Raw genomic sequence first — 17083 nt, forward strand, 5'->3', positions numbered from 1 at the left:
CAATGGGGTCCCAGGGTACCCCTTCGAATTTGGGCGAAGAACAGATATAAAATTAGGTAAGTGTAGTGTCTGACATCGTAGCCAAATCTATTTTTGTCGTCTGCTACAAGGTGAGAGTTACTTCCCTTGCACTGAGTTTATTTCCCTTACTGGGAAGAGTTCCAAGATGTCGTTGACAGCGTGATTAAAATTATCGTCTCAGAAACGGAAAGAAAGTGAGCACCACAAGTACAGTGAGCTCATAAGCTCATCACAGATGCTTGCACACTCTTCATGGCACAGAAATCTCGCCGTTTCTGACTAGACATTACAGTGCTTTGTGTGCCTGAAAGGCAGTTGAACAAAGTAGTTGATATGTTGGGTTTTTTTTTCAACTTTTAAAGGGACCCCTTAGAGTTAGCCTGGGACACCTTAGAAATCTGAATAAAGGGTCCCTGGGACCCCAAAGAATTTAGCCTTAGCAGAAGCCCTGAAGTATAATTATCAATTTAGTGTAGTTGTCGGTGTGAGTTGGTAGAGGTGTCGAGAGTGATCTGCCCGGGGCAGCGGCATCGCAATTTTACCTCTGACCATCTTCGCGTGGTCATTCCCCGGAGTTCACGACAGTCAGTTCTTTTTACTTATTTATTTATTTTTTTTGATTGATATTGTAAAATCTTCCATACCTTTGTTGGTCAGATCTGGAAAAAAATCTCCCTTCTCTGCCAGCTTATCTATTTACTGTTACTTTACTTGCAGGGGCATGAAATTGTTAGGGTTTCTCTCATCCAGACTCTCTACCTGCACCCACTTGTCCCATTTTATGGGTGCCTAAAATACTGGCTGCAAAAAAGGTTAATGGTTTAACAGAACAGCCTTGATGACAAAATGTTGGAACTTCCATCGTGGTTTTGTATTTTACAATAACTGGCACATGACGATGATGATGATGATGATGATGATGATGATGATGATGATGATGATAGATAAATAATGTGCGATATAGTGAGCACGTGCACACATGCAATTTTTAAATGATCAAGTTAGGAGCACAGCAGCACCCCACAGTGAGCAGTATGGTCAATACAGTGTTCATATAGAGACATGTCCTGGGATTATCCAGGTAAGCTTATGAAGTTCATGTAAAGAGGAATTGCCTACAAAATAGAATCTGTGACAAAATTAGCAATAAATGTTTATTCACTACATATATTTTCGTACAATATGATTCAAATTTCAAAAATGGGAAAAATACATTCTTATTACACCATGAACTAAAAACAAAGTCATATTATTTGCAAAGGGATAGGATGAGAAGAAATATTGATTTATTATAACAAACCAGCATTTTCATGTGATATCACAGTAGCCAGTCCTTTAAGCAGATGATGAGAAGGAAAATAGCATGCCCACGATGTAATCGGAGCCCACATTACCTGACGCTGGTTGTATTGATGATAAGCTTTTTAGACATCTCCAGAATCTCCCATTTAATGTCAAAATAATAATCAAATAATTTCTGTGCAACTGACTTCAACAACAACATAAATATAGATTTGTGTAGCACAGCCGTCAAAGGGAATCCATCCTTTGTACATTTCTTACACTTTGTGTACACTCCTATAGTATGGTGTGCTTCACTTCCTGAAAACATAGACGATAGTAAAATCATCTTGGCACTATGCCCTAAAACCACAGACAACAGCAAAATCATCTTGGCACTACACAGCATTACTCTGCACTTCAGAAACTACAGAGCTCTGCTGCACACCTGGTGTTTAGAGCTCGGAAACGGGACCACGCCACCCTCCTTTGTTTTCTACATTGGCTACCTATCCGTTCTCGGATCCAGTACAAACTGTCTGTGTTGTGTTTTAATTTCTTTGCTGGCTCCTGCCCTGCTAATTTCTCTGAACTGCTCTTCTCTTACATCCCAGCTACACAACTCTGCTCCTCGTCTGATGATCGTCTTCTTACTCTTTCTGTCACCAGAACAATAACATATGGCCACAGAATTTTAGTCATTTGCAGTGAAACAATGGAACTTTCTCCCTTTTCATATCCGCCACCTACCCACTATTGAATCCTTTAAACGTGTACTTAAAAAGCACCTCTACAATTCCCGATAAAACATGCCAAACTTTAGGTCAAAGAATTGTTTTTATATCTCTGTCCCAATGTTTATATAAACAAGGACAATGTAATATGATGTATATACATATCAAAAACAAAGAATATCAAACATAAAGCTACAATATTCTCACAACGATCAGTAATGTTTATAATGATAAGTATTTTTAAGCAGCAAAGAATAAAATTAAATACATACACATATAAAATCACAAAAATATTACCCACATATATATATAGTTAAACAATAAAGACATTAACGGGATAGTGATGATGAAAACCACTATCATGCAACTATTTATATCAAGTAACTATTTAGCAACACTATGATTGCAAACTGTACAACAACTAGTTTTATTATTAGCCTAGTGTTAGTTCATTTGCACAATGCCTTTGCATAGTGATAATCCTTTGTACCCTCAGTCTAAAACGAAAATAATATTTAAATAAATGCCTATATGTAGCCTTTATTACTTTAAGCCTGATGACATATGTATTTTAAGTTAGATTAGGGAGAAGTAATGCCTTTTGCAGCGAGTTCTTCTTTCACTCGTATCAGGTAGCCAGCATCTGGGTAGCCAAAGCTGAAACAGCAAAAATGTATTTTCCATCCTCAATCCAAACTTTGTACATATAGGACTTACATATAGTTCAAGATTATGCACATCTATCTTTTCTCTCTCTCTTTCTCTTTCGCACACACTCTCTTTTTATGTTCACTCACCTTTCTGGACCTCCATAGATGCTGGTCTTGTGGTGGATGTCATTCCATGTGATGACATCATTAGCGCCAGTTGTTCGTGAGTCTCCGATGGTAAACACAAGTCGATGATCAAATGCCTTCTTAAGCATCTGAAGGATGTTAAGCCCTCGGGTGTATTTGGCAGGTATGCTGTTCGGTGAGTACCACTATACCATTTTCCTGGATTTGGATGACATGCCTGAAAAAGATTTTTTAAATTTCAAAATAAGGGAGACCACTAGATTGGACTTCCTACATAATTTTAAAAGGTATATGTGTACACTTCAAAATTATCTTCTCATCACTCGATCCCTTTTCTATTTCCTTACTCCAGCCTGCGCTGTTTTGCACACATCTTGTTAAGTCCTAGACATATTCAAGCTGCTCTTTTACTATGGTAAGATTTCCTTAGGATCATCTTATGAACTCTTTGGGATTACAGAACCATCCCGATCACATCTAGGAACAGGGTTGCTTTCTAATTATTCCTGGAGGGAAATGTACAGGGATTCCATTTGTCCATTTTCTTCCTTCAGAGTTCATTCAGAAAGCAAATGCTCATGCTGTATCTGCACTTGCACATGCTTAATGGACTTTCTTTGACTGGGAATTGTCCTGCAGTAACAGTCACCTTCACTCCATCAGTGTTTTGTTTGAAAAGAGTGAAGTCTGCCAATAACAAAAGTTAGTTATAATGTCACCGACATAATTATAGTGACTTGTGCAGCTCGTCGTAGTGTTGGCCTGAAAATAAAAGTCCTCTTTGGGATGTTCAATAAGATGCTAAAAGCAGATTTGACCTGTGGTGCAGTTTGCTAGCGTGAGTAGGTACATGTATGTGACATGATACACTAAAGTGTGTGAATGAGTTAACATGGCAATTGGAATGCTAGGTTGTTTCTAGGTTCAGATCTGCAGTTATTTTCTATCACATTCATTGGAATGGAAAGAAAATTTATGATGCAGGATATGGTCTAGAAATGAACACGATCCTTTCATGAGCTGCAGTTTGTGTAGCTTGATTCAACTCACAGTCAGCCAAACTATTTTTATTCAGAGTGGACAAAAGGCTTCAGTGTTAATCAAAATGCAAGAAATATGCCCAAAAGTAAAGCTTATTTCAGGCACTAGCTCTTTGTTATCTGATTCTAAATCTATTTCTGTTTCTCTCTCCCACCAACTCTCTCGAACAAAAATAAGATTTACCTCTTGAACTCCGGATGGAAAGTCGTAGTCAATAATGATGGACCCAACACGTGGGAACCCTGGAATATGCTGAAGTGGACTGATTCTGTGGGTCATGCGTCCACTTTGAGGCTGACTTCCAGTTTGTATGCCATAATTATACTGGCATTTAGGGCACCTAGGCTTGAATTTCATGGCTTGCTCAATGCACTCAAGGCAGAAAACATGGCCACATTTTAGTTTCTTGGGCGATTGCAACTTCTGCAAGCAAACAGGGCAGATGTCATCGCTGTCCTCACCATCTGCAGCTTCACTTGTGTCTGAGTCACTTGTGCTGCAGGACTTGCAATATCTCCCTGTACGGCAAACACTAGAATAAACAGCAACCCTGCGACATGACAGATATCTATCCGACACAAAGACTGAAAGACCTCAAAAAGCGCATTCATCTTTTCTGCATGAAACACTCATTTTTTAGTACTTCTTGAAGAGTGGGTTTGGGTTAGGGTTAGGGTGAGGAGCTACCAGGAATCTTAAAACCAACCTTAATGATTAAAATGGTGCACTACCATATGGTTTGATGATTGTAGCGTGTCAGCGATTATTTTGCTGTTTTTGTGTTTGCTTCCTATATTTTGCCGGCCTGTCGTTGGGTGTGTGCGCTCGGATGAGGGAAACGCGTGGCATCAAGCGACATTCTACCGTGTGTAGCCCTGTCCGTCCCGAGAACCCCAAGGCTCTGACCCGCTTGTCTTCATGCGTCGCCTGCTCGCAAGGTGTAGTGATTAGTAGTGGGGGTACATTGGGGGGGGGGGCTTTCCTTAGATCAGTACCCTTTGGGTTGGCGAGTCAGCCCTATTGTGTTATGTTAAACCAAAGCTTCAACAGTGTCCGGTGCTGAGAAGTTGAAAGCATGCAGCACGATACACAAGGTCTTCGCAGACAACACCCGTCCCCTTTCACATTCCCCCACCTCCCTTTTTTCATCTTTCTCTTTCTCTTGCGCGCAGTTTTTGGCGCGTTATTGCCCCCCCCCCTCTTGCACAGTTGTCTTCCAGCAGCGGGATGTAGCAATATGATCGTTGAGCCATATGAATCGTTGAAGCGAGGCATTCGAAGAGAATGTACTGAACCTAACAAGAAATAAAATACTAAAAAGTTAAATTTAACAGTTGATAAACAAATGAAACGTTTAGGTTCAAATTATTATCGCTTGCAAGTGATGTGGATAGTGGACTATTTTTGTTTGATATCCGCTGCGCGAGTGGGTGTTTGATCGTCTGCTAAGAGTAAATACACGTCAAATTTAAATAAAACAACATGAAAAAAGCTAAACACATACAACTCACGCTTTATTATTGGTTTTGATTTAGTAAAATACCACGAAAATGTCTGCTAATTCATTCAACAACCCTAGAAGATCCATAGTTTCTACGCATGAGCATGCCTCGCTTCAACGATTCATATTGCTCAACGATTCATCCCGCTACACGGGCAGTCGGAATTGTTTTCTACAAAGGCGTTTACAGAAGGAACGAAATATTGTCCGGCGGATTCCGCGCACAATTCGGGTAGTCGGCCTCTCTCTGATCCTCCAGCAATGGCGGCCGTTACAAATGCATAAACATAGCGACTGCCGGAGACTCTGCAAACATTTCACGCAGTTTTACTCATGGACGTGTACTGATGGACTGATGTCTGTATGCCGAGACTCACTCTTGGCCTCTTGCGAGGTGATCTCGGCGAGCCGTAACAAAGAATATGAATAAACCGGAAGCTATGTCGTCTAATGCCTCGTTTTAGTAGTAAACTGGAAAAAAAAAATCGTCTGCCATCAGTCCAGGGATATTAGTTCGTTGTTTTACTAAACTGTTGATAAATAATGGTGTAGCCGGACTGACGACGTCCCTCGCTAAGTCAATCCGTTCTTCTCGGGTGTTCCAGGGAAGAGGACGGAAGTTCCCAAGGAGAATTTTCCACTAAAATTCGCGTTGTGTTCTTCTTTTTTTTTTTCTTCAATCCACGACACACTCGCACTTAGCCAACCTTGGAGTCCACAAAAGACCCTGCTTTACTATCTCTCTGACTAAAGACTAAAGTGTCTTTTCTTCGGTGCATCAATTCCGCCGGATCTTCACGTGTGTTCTCTCTCTGCTGTGTCACCACTACACGGACAACACAAATCTCTCTCGCGCTAGTGATACTCGTTCACCTCATTCACACGACAGGGACACTTTCTCTCTTTCCCTCACACACTCATCTCTATCGACTAGCTATAGCTGTAAGCTGTTGAACCATCCATATCCTAAAGGCAAAAATATGTCCTACCTTTCTTGGAAGCCATCTCTGCAGGTTTTTTTCTTGAGCTAGAGTAGCTGCTGTTTCTGCTTTCTTGTGTAACACGGCTGGACTTGTTGGTGAGAGACTCAGGTGCGGATTTCTTGACAGTCCTTGTGTTGAGAGGTTCACATACAGATTGTTTGATGTTCCTTGTGGTAATGGTCTGTTTAAGGAGAGGTGACTTCTTGGTTTTGATTTCCTCCTTTGGCCTGACATCAGTAAAAGCAGTCTTCTTCATCAAGGTGGCATCCTCTACACGGCTTGTGAAAGAGTGAGCGCGAGTTACACTTTGTCTGGAAGCCAGGCTGCCTGATGGTCGGGGTGTTGGTGATGATTCGTTTTTCTTGGATATCAGACTGCTGGTGCTGCTGGCAAGAAAGTGACACTGGTTACTTGACAGTCGGTGACTTTTGTATTAAGATATTAGTAGAATGTTTCTATCGCACAGCATTACAAACCAAAGCAAAATTTGATTCGCGGGAATGCGCTGCTCCGTCAGCTAGAAGGCTTGACATGGAGCCGCGTGGGCCCTTCGCGTGGCGTAGCGATAGGCACTCCGACAACGACTGGGAGATTGTTTTGCCCAGAACTGGCACTCCGAGCTGGAGAACAGTTCACGATTAGCAGTGTATGCATCCTATAAAAGCTATATCCAGCCTGAAAGACACATTTACCTGTACCAACTGAACTAATTTATGATAGCTTATACTCGCTTTAGATTTGGAATATCTGATACCACAACACATAAGCTACGATACAGGAATCATGTGGGCCAACGAGACGCTGTCCCTGTGTAAAGTAGAAATAGAAGATGAAGTACATGTACTCTTCTTCTGCAAAACTTATACCAACACCAGAAGGCAAGTCCAAGCACTACAAGGTGTGCACCATAACGGTACAGAGCCTTCAAATTAGGCAATGTAGGTCTCAAAACTGATGTACCAGAATAATATTGATTGTGATACAATGTGTGATGTTCTTCTGGATACGTTAAATTGTTATTTAAACAATTTAACGACCCAGAGTATTTTTCAATATTGATGGCTTACCCCTTGGTATGAGCAAATGGTGGTGTCATTAAATGGTCAAAGGTCAAAGGTCTGTCCAGAGAACCACTTCTTCGGCGTGTCTGCCCAGATGTGGTGGCTTGAGAGCGGTTGTCTTATATCTAAATCATCTTGGCAACTTGATTCTCTTGAGTAAGAGTAAGAAGGATAATTTTCCTTATTGGGTAATACAGTTGAGGGGAGACTACTGTAGTCAGTGTCAGACATGCTCTGTCTGCCTCTGTCATCTGGTCTGTAACTGCGGCTGGCGAAACTGCAACAAGTATATCAAGTAATTTGCATTTCTATAGAAAGAATTCATATATCCAAAGAAAGGACAGCTGTAACAAAAAGCATGATTCATCCACTTTTCCAGTCCTTAAATAATTGAGTAATAATTCATGACAAGGCATTTGAATGAAATGCTTCAGGAGACTCCTACTGATCTGTTTCAGAAAGCTGAAGACGAATGATCGACTTTGTATGCAAGCTTGTCACCGGTCTGGAAGGTCCCCAGGAGCCTCTGCCCGTGACAGTCGGTCAGTCAGTCAGTCGTCCCTTGACCGCCACCTGTGGTTTGGGGGGTCACATAGATAGACGTGGCAGTTGATAGGGACCGCAACTCTTGCCTATTATGGGTGATAGCAAATTGCTCTATGATCATTTAATTGTAGATAGTAATGACAATGACAATTCTTTATTTACGAGGTAAAATAAGCAAGAAAATGCTTTTTCCATTTAGCCCTCGCCCTTTACAGGGATGAAAATTAACTACATAAATTAAGTACTTAATAATTATAGAATAAATTGTAATAAACATAAAGGTAGGTGGATATGTACCACAAATATGTATATGTATATATTTACAAGGTTTCCTGGAGTTTGGAGGAATCTCTACAGGCCTCATCTATTTGTCTTGAAAGTATTTAGATAGATGGCGTCGAAAGCAGTTCAGGGAGTTCGTTTGCTTAAGATGGAGAGGGAGCTGTTCCATAGCATGCTTCCTGAGTATTTCATGCCCTTCATTCAAGATAACGCGTAGCTGAACGGCCATATTTGTTCAGAGAGAGAAGAGAAGAAATGACAACTCCTGAGTAACTAACGTAATGTAACAGCACACACACACACACACATACCCACTACAGGAAAAAATGCAGAGAATACAAGGCACTCGCGATCAGAATGTTTGAAAAAATACAGCTTCGCCTTGTCTTATATTTGCCATGGAATTTACTATTTTCTAGGTGCAAGCTGATAGAACAAGGATAACTCTGACTGCCACATCAAAAGACAAGCCAATACATGTCCAGTAACACAAAGCAACTCAAAGAGCACGAATTCAAATTCATCTAAAAACAATGTCTGTATAAAAGAATAAGACAATTTCAGTAAAACCAGCCCACATACAGCTAGGAAATAAATCATTTAACTTACCTAAGGCTATGTGGATAGGCATCATACAGCCTGTTTAATTGCCTCCCCTGTTGCAAGCGTTGCTTAGCGCTCTCTTTGTCTTCATTTTCGAGCTGCTGGTCAGCCAGGATGATTGCTTCACCAACAACATTGACGTCATTGTGCACAAAGTGAACTTCCTGTAGGCTGATGCATGAACACATTTCTGGGTATGCCAGTACTGCAGTGATCAGGGCCAGCACACAATGGTCAGTAGACATGCCGAATATACCTAACAGGATGAGAAAGAGTCATATCCTGCACTGGTGATAGTGAAGTGAGGAAGGGAAATTCTTAATTGTAAACACTTTGGACTATCAAAAACAAAAGCTAAATGCTCATCCATGTGTGTGTATGCATATGTGTGTGAGAGAGACAGGTAATAAGCGATGGAAATGATTGTATGCTATGCAGTCTAATGATCTATTGGCCATGCACAGGTGTTCACTGTGTTTAGGGCATGGAATCTGATAGGGAATCCCTTTATGCTTTTCATGGTACTTTAAAGGTCCTCAAAGGACCCAGTACTTATTTCATTGCTGGGTGTCAGAAGTCTGGAAGTCTGGAAGTCTCTGAAGGAATTTTCTCATCACTAGCCCAAGCCATGGCCTTCTGATCTGAAGTTGAGAATACTAACCACTCAGGTACACAGCACTATTATATGCTGTGTCTTCCTACCTGTACTGATGAAGGGAAATGCTAGACTCCTCAAATGCAGCTTTTCAGCTAACTCCAAGCAGTTGAAGAAAGTCTCAGACAGTTCATAAATGCTCTGCTCAACATCAGTACTGACAATGGGCCCCACTGCATGGAACACATACTTCAGATGCCCTAGTCTTCCACAGGCCTTCGTTTCTACAACCTGAAACATGCAAGACTGCTTGACGTGCTGAGATCTCACACAATCAACTGGGAATATACAGATATTTAAACATATTAGATGGACAGTCATGGTACTGTTTCATTCTCAGACTATGGCATGCCCAGGGTAGCTGGAGTGTCATGAGCAGAGGCACAGGACAAAACACATTAGTTATGCTATCTTGGTATTTACCCTTGATGGAATGCAATAAACAAAATAGACTGTCATAAATAAATGTAGCCCTGTGATCCTTCTCTCAATGGAGGGTGAGGTGCTAGACAATATGCTTATTTTGGCACTAAGTAGTTCTGTGAGGGCGGTGACCATATTCTCCCCCATGCTTCCTCACCTTCCCCACCTTTTCCTTTAAGAGATCAGGCATCTGTTCAAAAGCTAGTTACTAGGGAAGCATGTTGCTCCACACCAGCATTTAACCAAACACTGTGCAAGCTTCCGTCTCTGACACCACTGCTATGACTACTTGGCTGTTCCCTTCGTATGCTACATTTTCATTCCTAAAATTAAGGGTTGGTTTTACCCCATAGCCAAAGGGCAGTTCAACATAAGTGGTTCACCATGCCTAGGAAACATAAGCGAAAAGCATAATTCTATCCTCCACAAATGACTTTACTTTTCCTGATAAAACAGGCATTCAACTTATTCTGTGTTCTTTGGTGAGCAGGGATAGGTTTTCTGGTCACAGACCTGAAAGGCCTCAGACCAGCAAGCATCTGCTCCAGATAACACACTAATCATCAGGTTAGTGGGTACAACATTCACATCAGACCATTATTATTGCTAGGACTTTCACATCAGACCATTTCTAGTGGGTACCACATTCACATTCAGATATAGTTACAAGAAACATAATGATAGATGCTTTGTTGGGTAAGAGATTCTGTAAAATTTAGGACTGTTTTCTTCTGAACTGGCTTTGGTTTGACAAGACAGCTAAAAATATAGCTTTCAGTGTTTATTTTCCCTTTATTACCATTGAGCACCCAACACAATAGCACAAGTAAGAATTTAATGTTAAAATGAGCTACTTTATACTAGGATGTAATGCATTATATTTATTCTATTATTGTGAACAATGAAATAAAGTACTTTCCACAGCATAAGTGTATCACACTGTACATATAAAATTGCATGGTAGATCACAGAAGAATATCAAACGCATTTAAACAGCAAGCCAGAAACTGAAGATAAAAGAATGAAAAAATGCATCATAATCTGCTGGCACAAACTGTTTGTTAAAGAAGAAATTTTCAAAAATCTGAAAATGAACTCTTACCTGAGTTGTCATCAGACGGCCCATTTTCCTGACAATCATGCAGCATTCGTCTTGCATTTCTGGTCCTGCTGCATACTCTAGTGCACGAGCAACACCTCCAATATTGTGCAGATGTGAGTTGGCTGGGCTCACTACTGCATCTGTTTGTACTCTGACAATATCTTCACAGTATATCTGTTCACAAAAGTGCTCTACTATAAGCTAATGACTACCTCTCAGTAACACTTGCACACAGCAAGACCTAAAACAAACATGAGAGATCATTTAAAATGTCATATTTGTCTTTGCTAGTTGGTTTATTTTGGAGGATAATGCTTCTAATTTTGCTCTACAGGCAGAGGATTCATAAAAGGGCAACTAGCAAAAGCATCTGGAGAAAATCATGATGTGCCTCTTATCAATAAGTGTGCCCCGACAACCTTCACATTAATGGCAACGAGAACATTTGATGATTCTGCTTCCTAACTGTCCCTGATTGTCCTTAATGCACTTGATACTTCTCACGCCTGCTTTGCAAAGTTTATGGTTCAAGGGAGGCAAGTATAGTGTCCTTGAAAGACATGCATTACACTTTCTTTTCTTGCATTAGGTCTTTCTTGCCATGAATGTTTACAGCATGTTTCACTTACTTCTTACCCAATGAACATGAACTAGTCGTGTGACTATGTAGTTATCACTAGTCACGTAACTAGTATTCATCATTGACAAAACTTTTGTGAAATTAATCTGATGAGATTAAAATAGTCAATCTTTTGTGGATCATGGGTGGGTGATAATATGGCCTGTGAATGTATCAGCTATGTTGGGTCTAAAGAGTTAAACTTTCTGATCAGAAGAATTCAGTAATCAAAGTGACTATTACTTTATTTTGCAATTTGAAAATTTCCTGCTGTGGCAATGAACACAGTTATTTCACCCCAATAGCTGTCCTTCTCACAGCACAAAACCTTTCAGAATGTAAAAAAGTTAAAATATTCACCTTCAGTTTCAGCTGACTGTTGATTGAAAAGTTCCTGGATATGAGGTCAGCACTTACAGGAGATGCTAGGAACAAAGCCGTGCTCTTTGACCCGAGCAGCGTCCCTCCTCCATAAGCACCATTTAATTCATCATCACTCAGCTCTCCTCCATAAGCACCAATAACCTTGTCACTTATGTCCTTGCTCCTGTGGTCAGTGGAGGGTCCACTGATTTCACAGGCCATTGTTGATGGTAACAGTGACTGGGAAACACCCAGCATATTCTTATCTTCCTCTTCCTTTAGCCAATGAGTTCTGGCTGAGCCTTCATGTAGCAGATGGCTGCCTTCAGCTCCAATGTTGCTTTTTAAGTACTGGGAAGCATCATCAGAATTTTGTTGTCGGAGTTTCTCCATATCTCCATGCTCACTGCTATGGATTTTGGATTCTCCATCATTATGGTACATGGAATAGTTGATTTCCTCTTTTGTCAATGACGAATTTTGCTTGATACTTCCATTCTCAAAAGTGGCTGTGGGTTTGTCTGTCTCTAGTGAAAGTGCAGAAAAGGATGGCTTGGAAGCTGGTAACCTGAGGGAATGACAATCATGGCTACAACAGGCAACTTTTTCGTTACTTCTGCTCCATTTCCATTCTTCTTCTGTAGGCTGTGAATACTGCTCACCTGTTGCTGACATATCTTTTACTCGGTCTCCATTTGTGAGTTGAAGAGACTTTACACCATGAATAACATCCACTCCTCCTCTACCTGCAATCAGGCTGCTCACAAGAGTGCCGTGCATACGGCTGTGATTGTCACATTTGTCACTCAGATATTTTTGAGCCCATTCCACCTGGAAATAGGATATAAAATATCACTCATTTAAGATTACACCACTGAACATAATTTAATGTTGCTATATGGCTATTTTTTTTTTACAAGCAGTAGGATCATCCTGTCAGAATCTTGACTCGTGAATATCCGTGTTAGCTGGTAGAAGACAAGGATTAGGGTTAGAGTAAGGATTAGGGTTAGAAAGAAGACCCTGACAGTGTCACCAGAAAACTCGATATTTCTCCATTTTATAGAATAGTTATAAACTTTACAGTCCAAATTCAACCCTTTCTGAAGTAGCACTTTGTGAAAGGTCTGAAAGTAATAAACACATATTTTTAACTTGCTAATGATATCCAAATAATATTATGAATGAAGCATTAGAGTGTGCTGTTTTATCAGAAAGCACAATTTGATACAAGCACCTCCATTTAACAGACAGCGTACACTGATACACTTCATGCACATCTGTACACTGAAGCATATCTCATATACCCGGTGTACTAAACATGCCAAACATGATCAAACAACTAGGTCATGTAAATGTCACATTTTGTTTTGACATCTAACACTCACCTCGTACATCTTGCCTTTTAGGGTATTTTCCTGAGTTGCTTCATCCCACCCAATCTGCACACCCCCTCCATTTGTTAGTTCATCTGTATTAACTCCTGATGCTAACAGAAGCGCTGCTATCTTACTGTCCACCCACACCTGTACTTTGGTGAACACCTGCAAATGACAGGATTTTAGGACCTTATCTAAAATAAGGGTAATATGCCAAAAAGGTAAATTACAGGCTGGTAGTGCATTGTGTAGTTGGCAAATAAATTAATGGAACAAAATGAAAAAGAAGACAGCGAGATTTGACAATTGAGAGACATTAAAAGACAAGTGATAGAGGATATGAAAATAAAATCAGTCAGACAAGAAACTGATAAAACCACATAGCACAAAAGACAATTTGAGTGTAGATGAACTTATGATATGACAACGTTTTTCTCACGAGGTAACCCACAGTAAAGATAATTGTGAGAATAAAATGTAAAAATGTTAATTGGGAGGGTATAACATGTTCTAGAGTAAAGTAAGGGAACCTGGGCAGCTGACCTGCAACCAGCAGCAAGTTTACTTTGTCCGATGATTGTTTTTCACATACCTCTGGAGGAAGAGGATGAACAGTGTACATTTCATGGCTCTGAGACTGTAGCTTTTGAACAGCTGAAAAGAAAGTGAAGGATGAAATGCTAACAACAAAAGTAAGGCAGAAGTAAGATGATGTCAGATTAACATTATATCTCAAAACATATAAACAGCGTCAACAACTAATTGTTAAAACATAACTTGAACAGTCTTAACATTAAAAAGTAAGCTAATAAATGAAGAGTAGTTAATATGAACAATTTATAAATCAGATGTTTATCTCTGAACACTGAAGTAGTTAGTGTGAACAGCAAATTGTAGAACCAAATGTTTATCTCTGAAGACTGGCATCTCAGAAAGCCCCTGATTAATTATTCCCTCCTCTCTATGTTGTCTTCCCTACTCTCTGGAAATATTTTCCAAGACGATCTCTCCATAGCTCCGAGCCCTGTCAGCTGCCCCTTTTATTTATGTATACCAGTCAAGGGATGAATGACTGACAGATGACTGACTCATAGTTTTGTCCTCTGCTGGCAGTCTAAATTCACAAACATTTTTCCTCAGTATGCTGGTTTGGTGAGAAAATAACCTTTTTATGACTCTTATAATTCGAAATGTGTATTCAAGAAAATAATATAGATTAATATTCTTTTAGGACTGTAACATACCTTCTGTATTTGAGAAGATGATAACTGCATCATTGTTCATTAGAGGATAATATACTTTGGAGACATGTCCACATGTCCCTACTATACCACTAAAATATTTCCATACAGACTCTTTTGTGATGTCTTGTTTTATCCCAGAAATGCGCACACCATCCATATCTGAAATGGTAACAGCAGGGTGCACTTTTTCAACTGCATCAATAAATCACACTGGCATACAGACTGTAGTTCACCACCAACTTTCCAAATGTTGAAACTATTTTTGACACTTCCAATTCAAGAGACATTATGTGTCTGGAACGACACTAACTTTCAAATCTAAAGGTACTGAGATAGTTCAATTCAAATACACAATACAAATTTACATACATTAGACCTATATGTTGCAGCTTTAAGTAGGCTGTAGTTACAACTGTAGGTGGAGAGATAGTCACTGACACCTAGTGTGAGACAGCAGGGCACAGTCTCTTGTCGCTCAGGTTGTTACAAGTGATGGAATGCACCTTTTATGTCATAAGTATTGTACGTTTATTGCAAGACAAGTTCTGAACGTGTGAATTATTGTGGAAATAGACCACTAGATAACAAGTGGAAGCAGCAAGCACTAACTTGACTGGTGTGGCGGGAAGGCGATCAGGGAGAAGACATTTCATGGACTAAAGCTCGTCTAGTTATGTTCAAACCTCTTTATCGTCTGTTTTCTGTAAACAGTGACACATACAATGTTAATATATAGACGTTAGAAACTCAAGCTTACCTCGGATTCGCCCCAAACTGCCTGCGTGACTGTCAGTTTGCAGTATTGTCGCTGCTGGTGATGGTGGGCGCAGACAGAAACGAAAGTAGGCTTGTGTCTATAAATAGTAACTAGAATTTCCCCGTCCTACACTTACAGGAACTGGACTAGTTTCACTTTCCCTGACTAGACCGCAGTCTGAAAGACGTCTGTCATCTGTGGATGATAGCTGCCTCATTGCTACATTGTGGTGTGCCCAGAAATAAACTCTCTTAGAACTCATTTGTATTAAGCATGATCATATCGAGATTGTGGGGATGGGACCTTAACTCAGGAATGTTTTACATTGGGAGTGGGGAATAAAGTCAAAGCACGAACTAATATCCCTGGACTGCTGGCAGACAATTTTTTTTATCCAGTTAACTGCTAAAGGAGGCATTAGACAACATAACTTCGGGTTTCTTCACATTCTTTGTTTAGGCTCGCAGAGACTATAACAGCGGATCAGTTCGCAAGAGGCTAAGCGTTGGTCTTCGCAGACAGACAGCAGTCCACCTGTACACCCCCATGGTCAAAGTAAAATTAGCGAGGGTCAATCGCACTTTTTTACTTCTGTTTTTAAAGGACAACACAAGTGCTCAGCAAAAATCGGTGGAAATAGAACACACAATATCACAAAAACATATTCCAGTGGTATTTTATGACAAAGAGGCACGAGAGATTTTATATGAATATTTTTTCTCCTGGATTTGTCGAGAAACAGGAAGTGACGAAAGGAAAGTATTTCTAAAAATAGCGTCGTCCGCGTAAGCTAAATTCGAAGAGAAGAGATGCCATCCTCGGTAAAGGACAACAGATCAGGATACAATTAATGTGCTGTTGCTGAATGTTGTCTTCGACACTGAGATTGAGTTTGTACTCATTTAGGAAATGCTAGAGATAATGGCAACAAGCGCCAGTGGATTCACTTTGTTCAGAGATGTATATACACAGCTCACATCTTATGTGTTCAAACGTGCCGTGTGAACTCTGTCCCCACACCATACCCACGAATTTGCTCAAAACATTTTAAAATCGATTGTTATGCAGTCACTTATACAGTACTAGCTGTTACAATATCCTAGTTATGTCCCTTGTTTCGATCCCCTCTCTTGTGTCTGAGTTTTCTAATAACAGCCTGTCTCGGAGTGTTGTATTCTGTTTGCCATCAGTCATCACACTAAGCACAACACTAGCTAGCTTAATGGACCTTCAGTAAAACGAAGAGATCTTCCTACAGCAGTGCCGACTATACAAAGCACGAGCTGTTAAACCAACTTCGACAGCAGGTAATAATCACGAGATGTTCAACATCGACACTTTCTACACCAGGGATGCCCAACCTACGGCCCGCGGGCCATATCCGGCCCGCGACGTGGTGCCATCCGGCCCGAGAAACTTCCGCCCACAGTGCAAGAAATCGGCATGTTAGTAATAAAAAAAGACATAAAAAACGAAAAAAGGGAAGAAGAAGTATTTATCCCTACGTAGGGGCGTCTCTCAATCTTTTTTTCGATGGACGAACATTTCGATTCAGTGCTCCGACTTGTTGTCTCTACGATGCAGCTGGGCATTCAGAAGTTGGTTTCGGGTAAACAACTTCAAATATCCTGTAACCAATACGTCAATGGCTACGTAGGGTTGGGCTACGTTGAACAGGAAAAACACAAGAT

The 17083-nt window shown here is 40.4% G+C and overlaps 2 protein-coding genes across 4 annotated transcripts; both read right to left on the reverse strand.

Moving 5' to 3' along the window:
* Nucleotides 1–2617: 2617 nt before the first annotated feature.
* Nucleotides 2618–6614, reverse strand: LOC112563867 (probable E3 ubiquitin-protein ligase DTX3). Its single transcript, XM_025238282.1, has 5 exons — nt 6365–6614; nt 4336–4406; nt 4058–4198; nt 2834–3018; nt 2618–2693 (listed from the first exon to the last, which is right to left on the reverse strand). The coding sequence occupies exons 1-5, from the start codon at nt 6612–6614 to the stop codon at nt 2618–2620; spliced, it is 723 nt and encodes a 240-aa protein (XP_025094067.1).
* LOC112563762 lies at nt 6604–15525 on the reverse strand. 3 transcript variants are annotated; one of them, XM_025238067.1, is made up of 10 exons: nt 15393–15525; nt 14636–14794; nt 13984–14045; nt 13401–13556; nt 12010–12843; nt 11031–11204; nt 9553–9736; nt 8857–9106; nt 7426–7696; nt 6604–6741 (listed from the first exon to the last, which is right to left on the reverse strand). In XM_025238067.1, the coding sequence occupies exons 2-9, from the start codon at nt 14790–14792 to the stop codon at nt 7462–7464; spliced, it is 2052 nt and encodes a 683-aa protein (XP_025093852.1). In that variant the 5' UTR covers nt 14793–14794; nt 15393–15525; the 3' UTR covers nt 6604–6741; nt 7426–7461. The 3 variants fall into 3 exon arrangements, with proteins under 3 accessions (XP_025093852.1, XP_025093853.1, XP_025093854.1); XM_025238068.1 differs by having other exon boundaries at nt 6612–6744; XM_025238069.1 differs by lacking the exons at nt 6604–6741; nt 7426–7696 and adding an exon at nt 7772–8464.
* Nucleotides 15526–17083: the final 1558 nt, after the last annotated feature.

Source organism: Pomacea canaliculata, linkage group LG5 (assembly GCF_003073045.1).
Source record: "Pomacea canaliculata isolate SZHN2017 linkage group LG5, ASM307304v1, whole genome shotgun sequence".
Taxonomy (NCBI): Eukaryota; Metazoa; Mollusca; class Gastropoda; order Architaenioglossa; family Ampullariidae; genus Pomacea; species Pomacea canaliculata.

Bases quoted from the DNA above. Each gene is read 5' to 3' on its own strand.
- LOC112563762 (XM_025238067.1), bottom strand. From the start codon at position 14,792: ATGGATGGTGTGCGCATTTCTGGGATAAAACAAGACATCACAAAAGAG. The intron at 11,205-12,009 runs GTGAATATTTTA...TTTTGTGAACAG, and splicing joins ACAGTCAGCTGAAACTGAAG to ATATACTGTGAAGATATTGT. The intron at 7,697-8,856 runs GTAAGTTAAATG...TACTTGTTGCAG, and splicing joins GCCTATCCACATAGCCTTAG to TTTCGCCAGCCGCAGTTACA.
- LOC112563867 (XM_025238282.1), bottom strand. From the start codon at position 6,614: ATGAAGAAGACTGCTTTTACTGATGTCAGGCCAAAGGAGGAAATCAAA. The intron at 3,019-4,057 runs GTAAATCTTATT...AAAATGGTATAG, and splicing joins TTCCATCCGGAGTTCAAGAG to TGGTACTCACCGAACAGCAT. The intron at 2,694-2,833 runs GTGAGTGAACAT...TTGCTGTTTCAG, and splicing joins ATCTATGGAGGTCCAGAAAG to CTTTGGCTACCCAGATGCTG.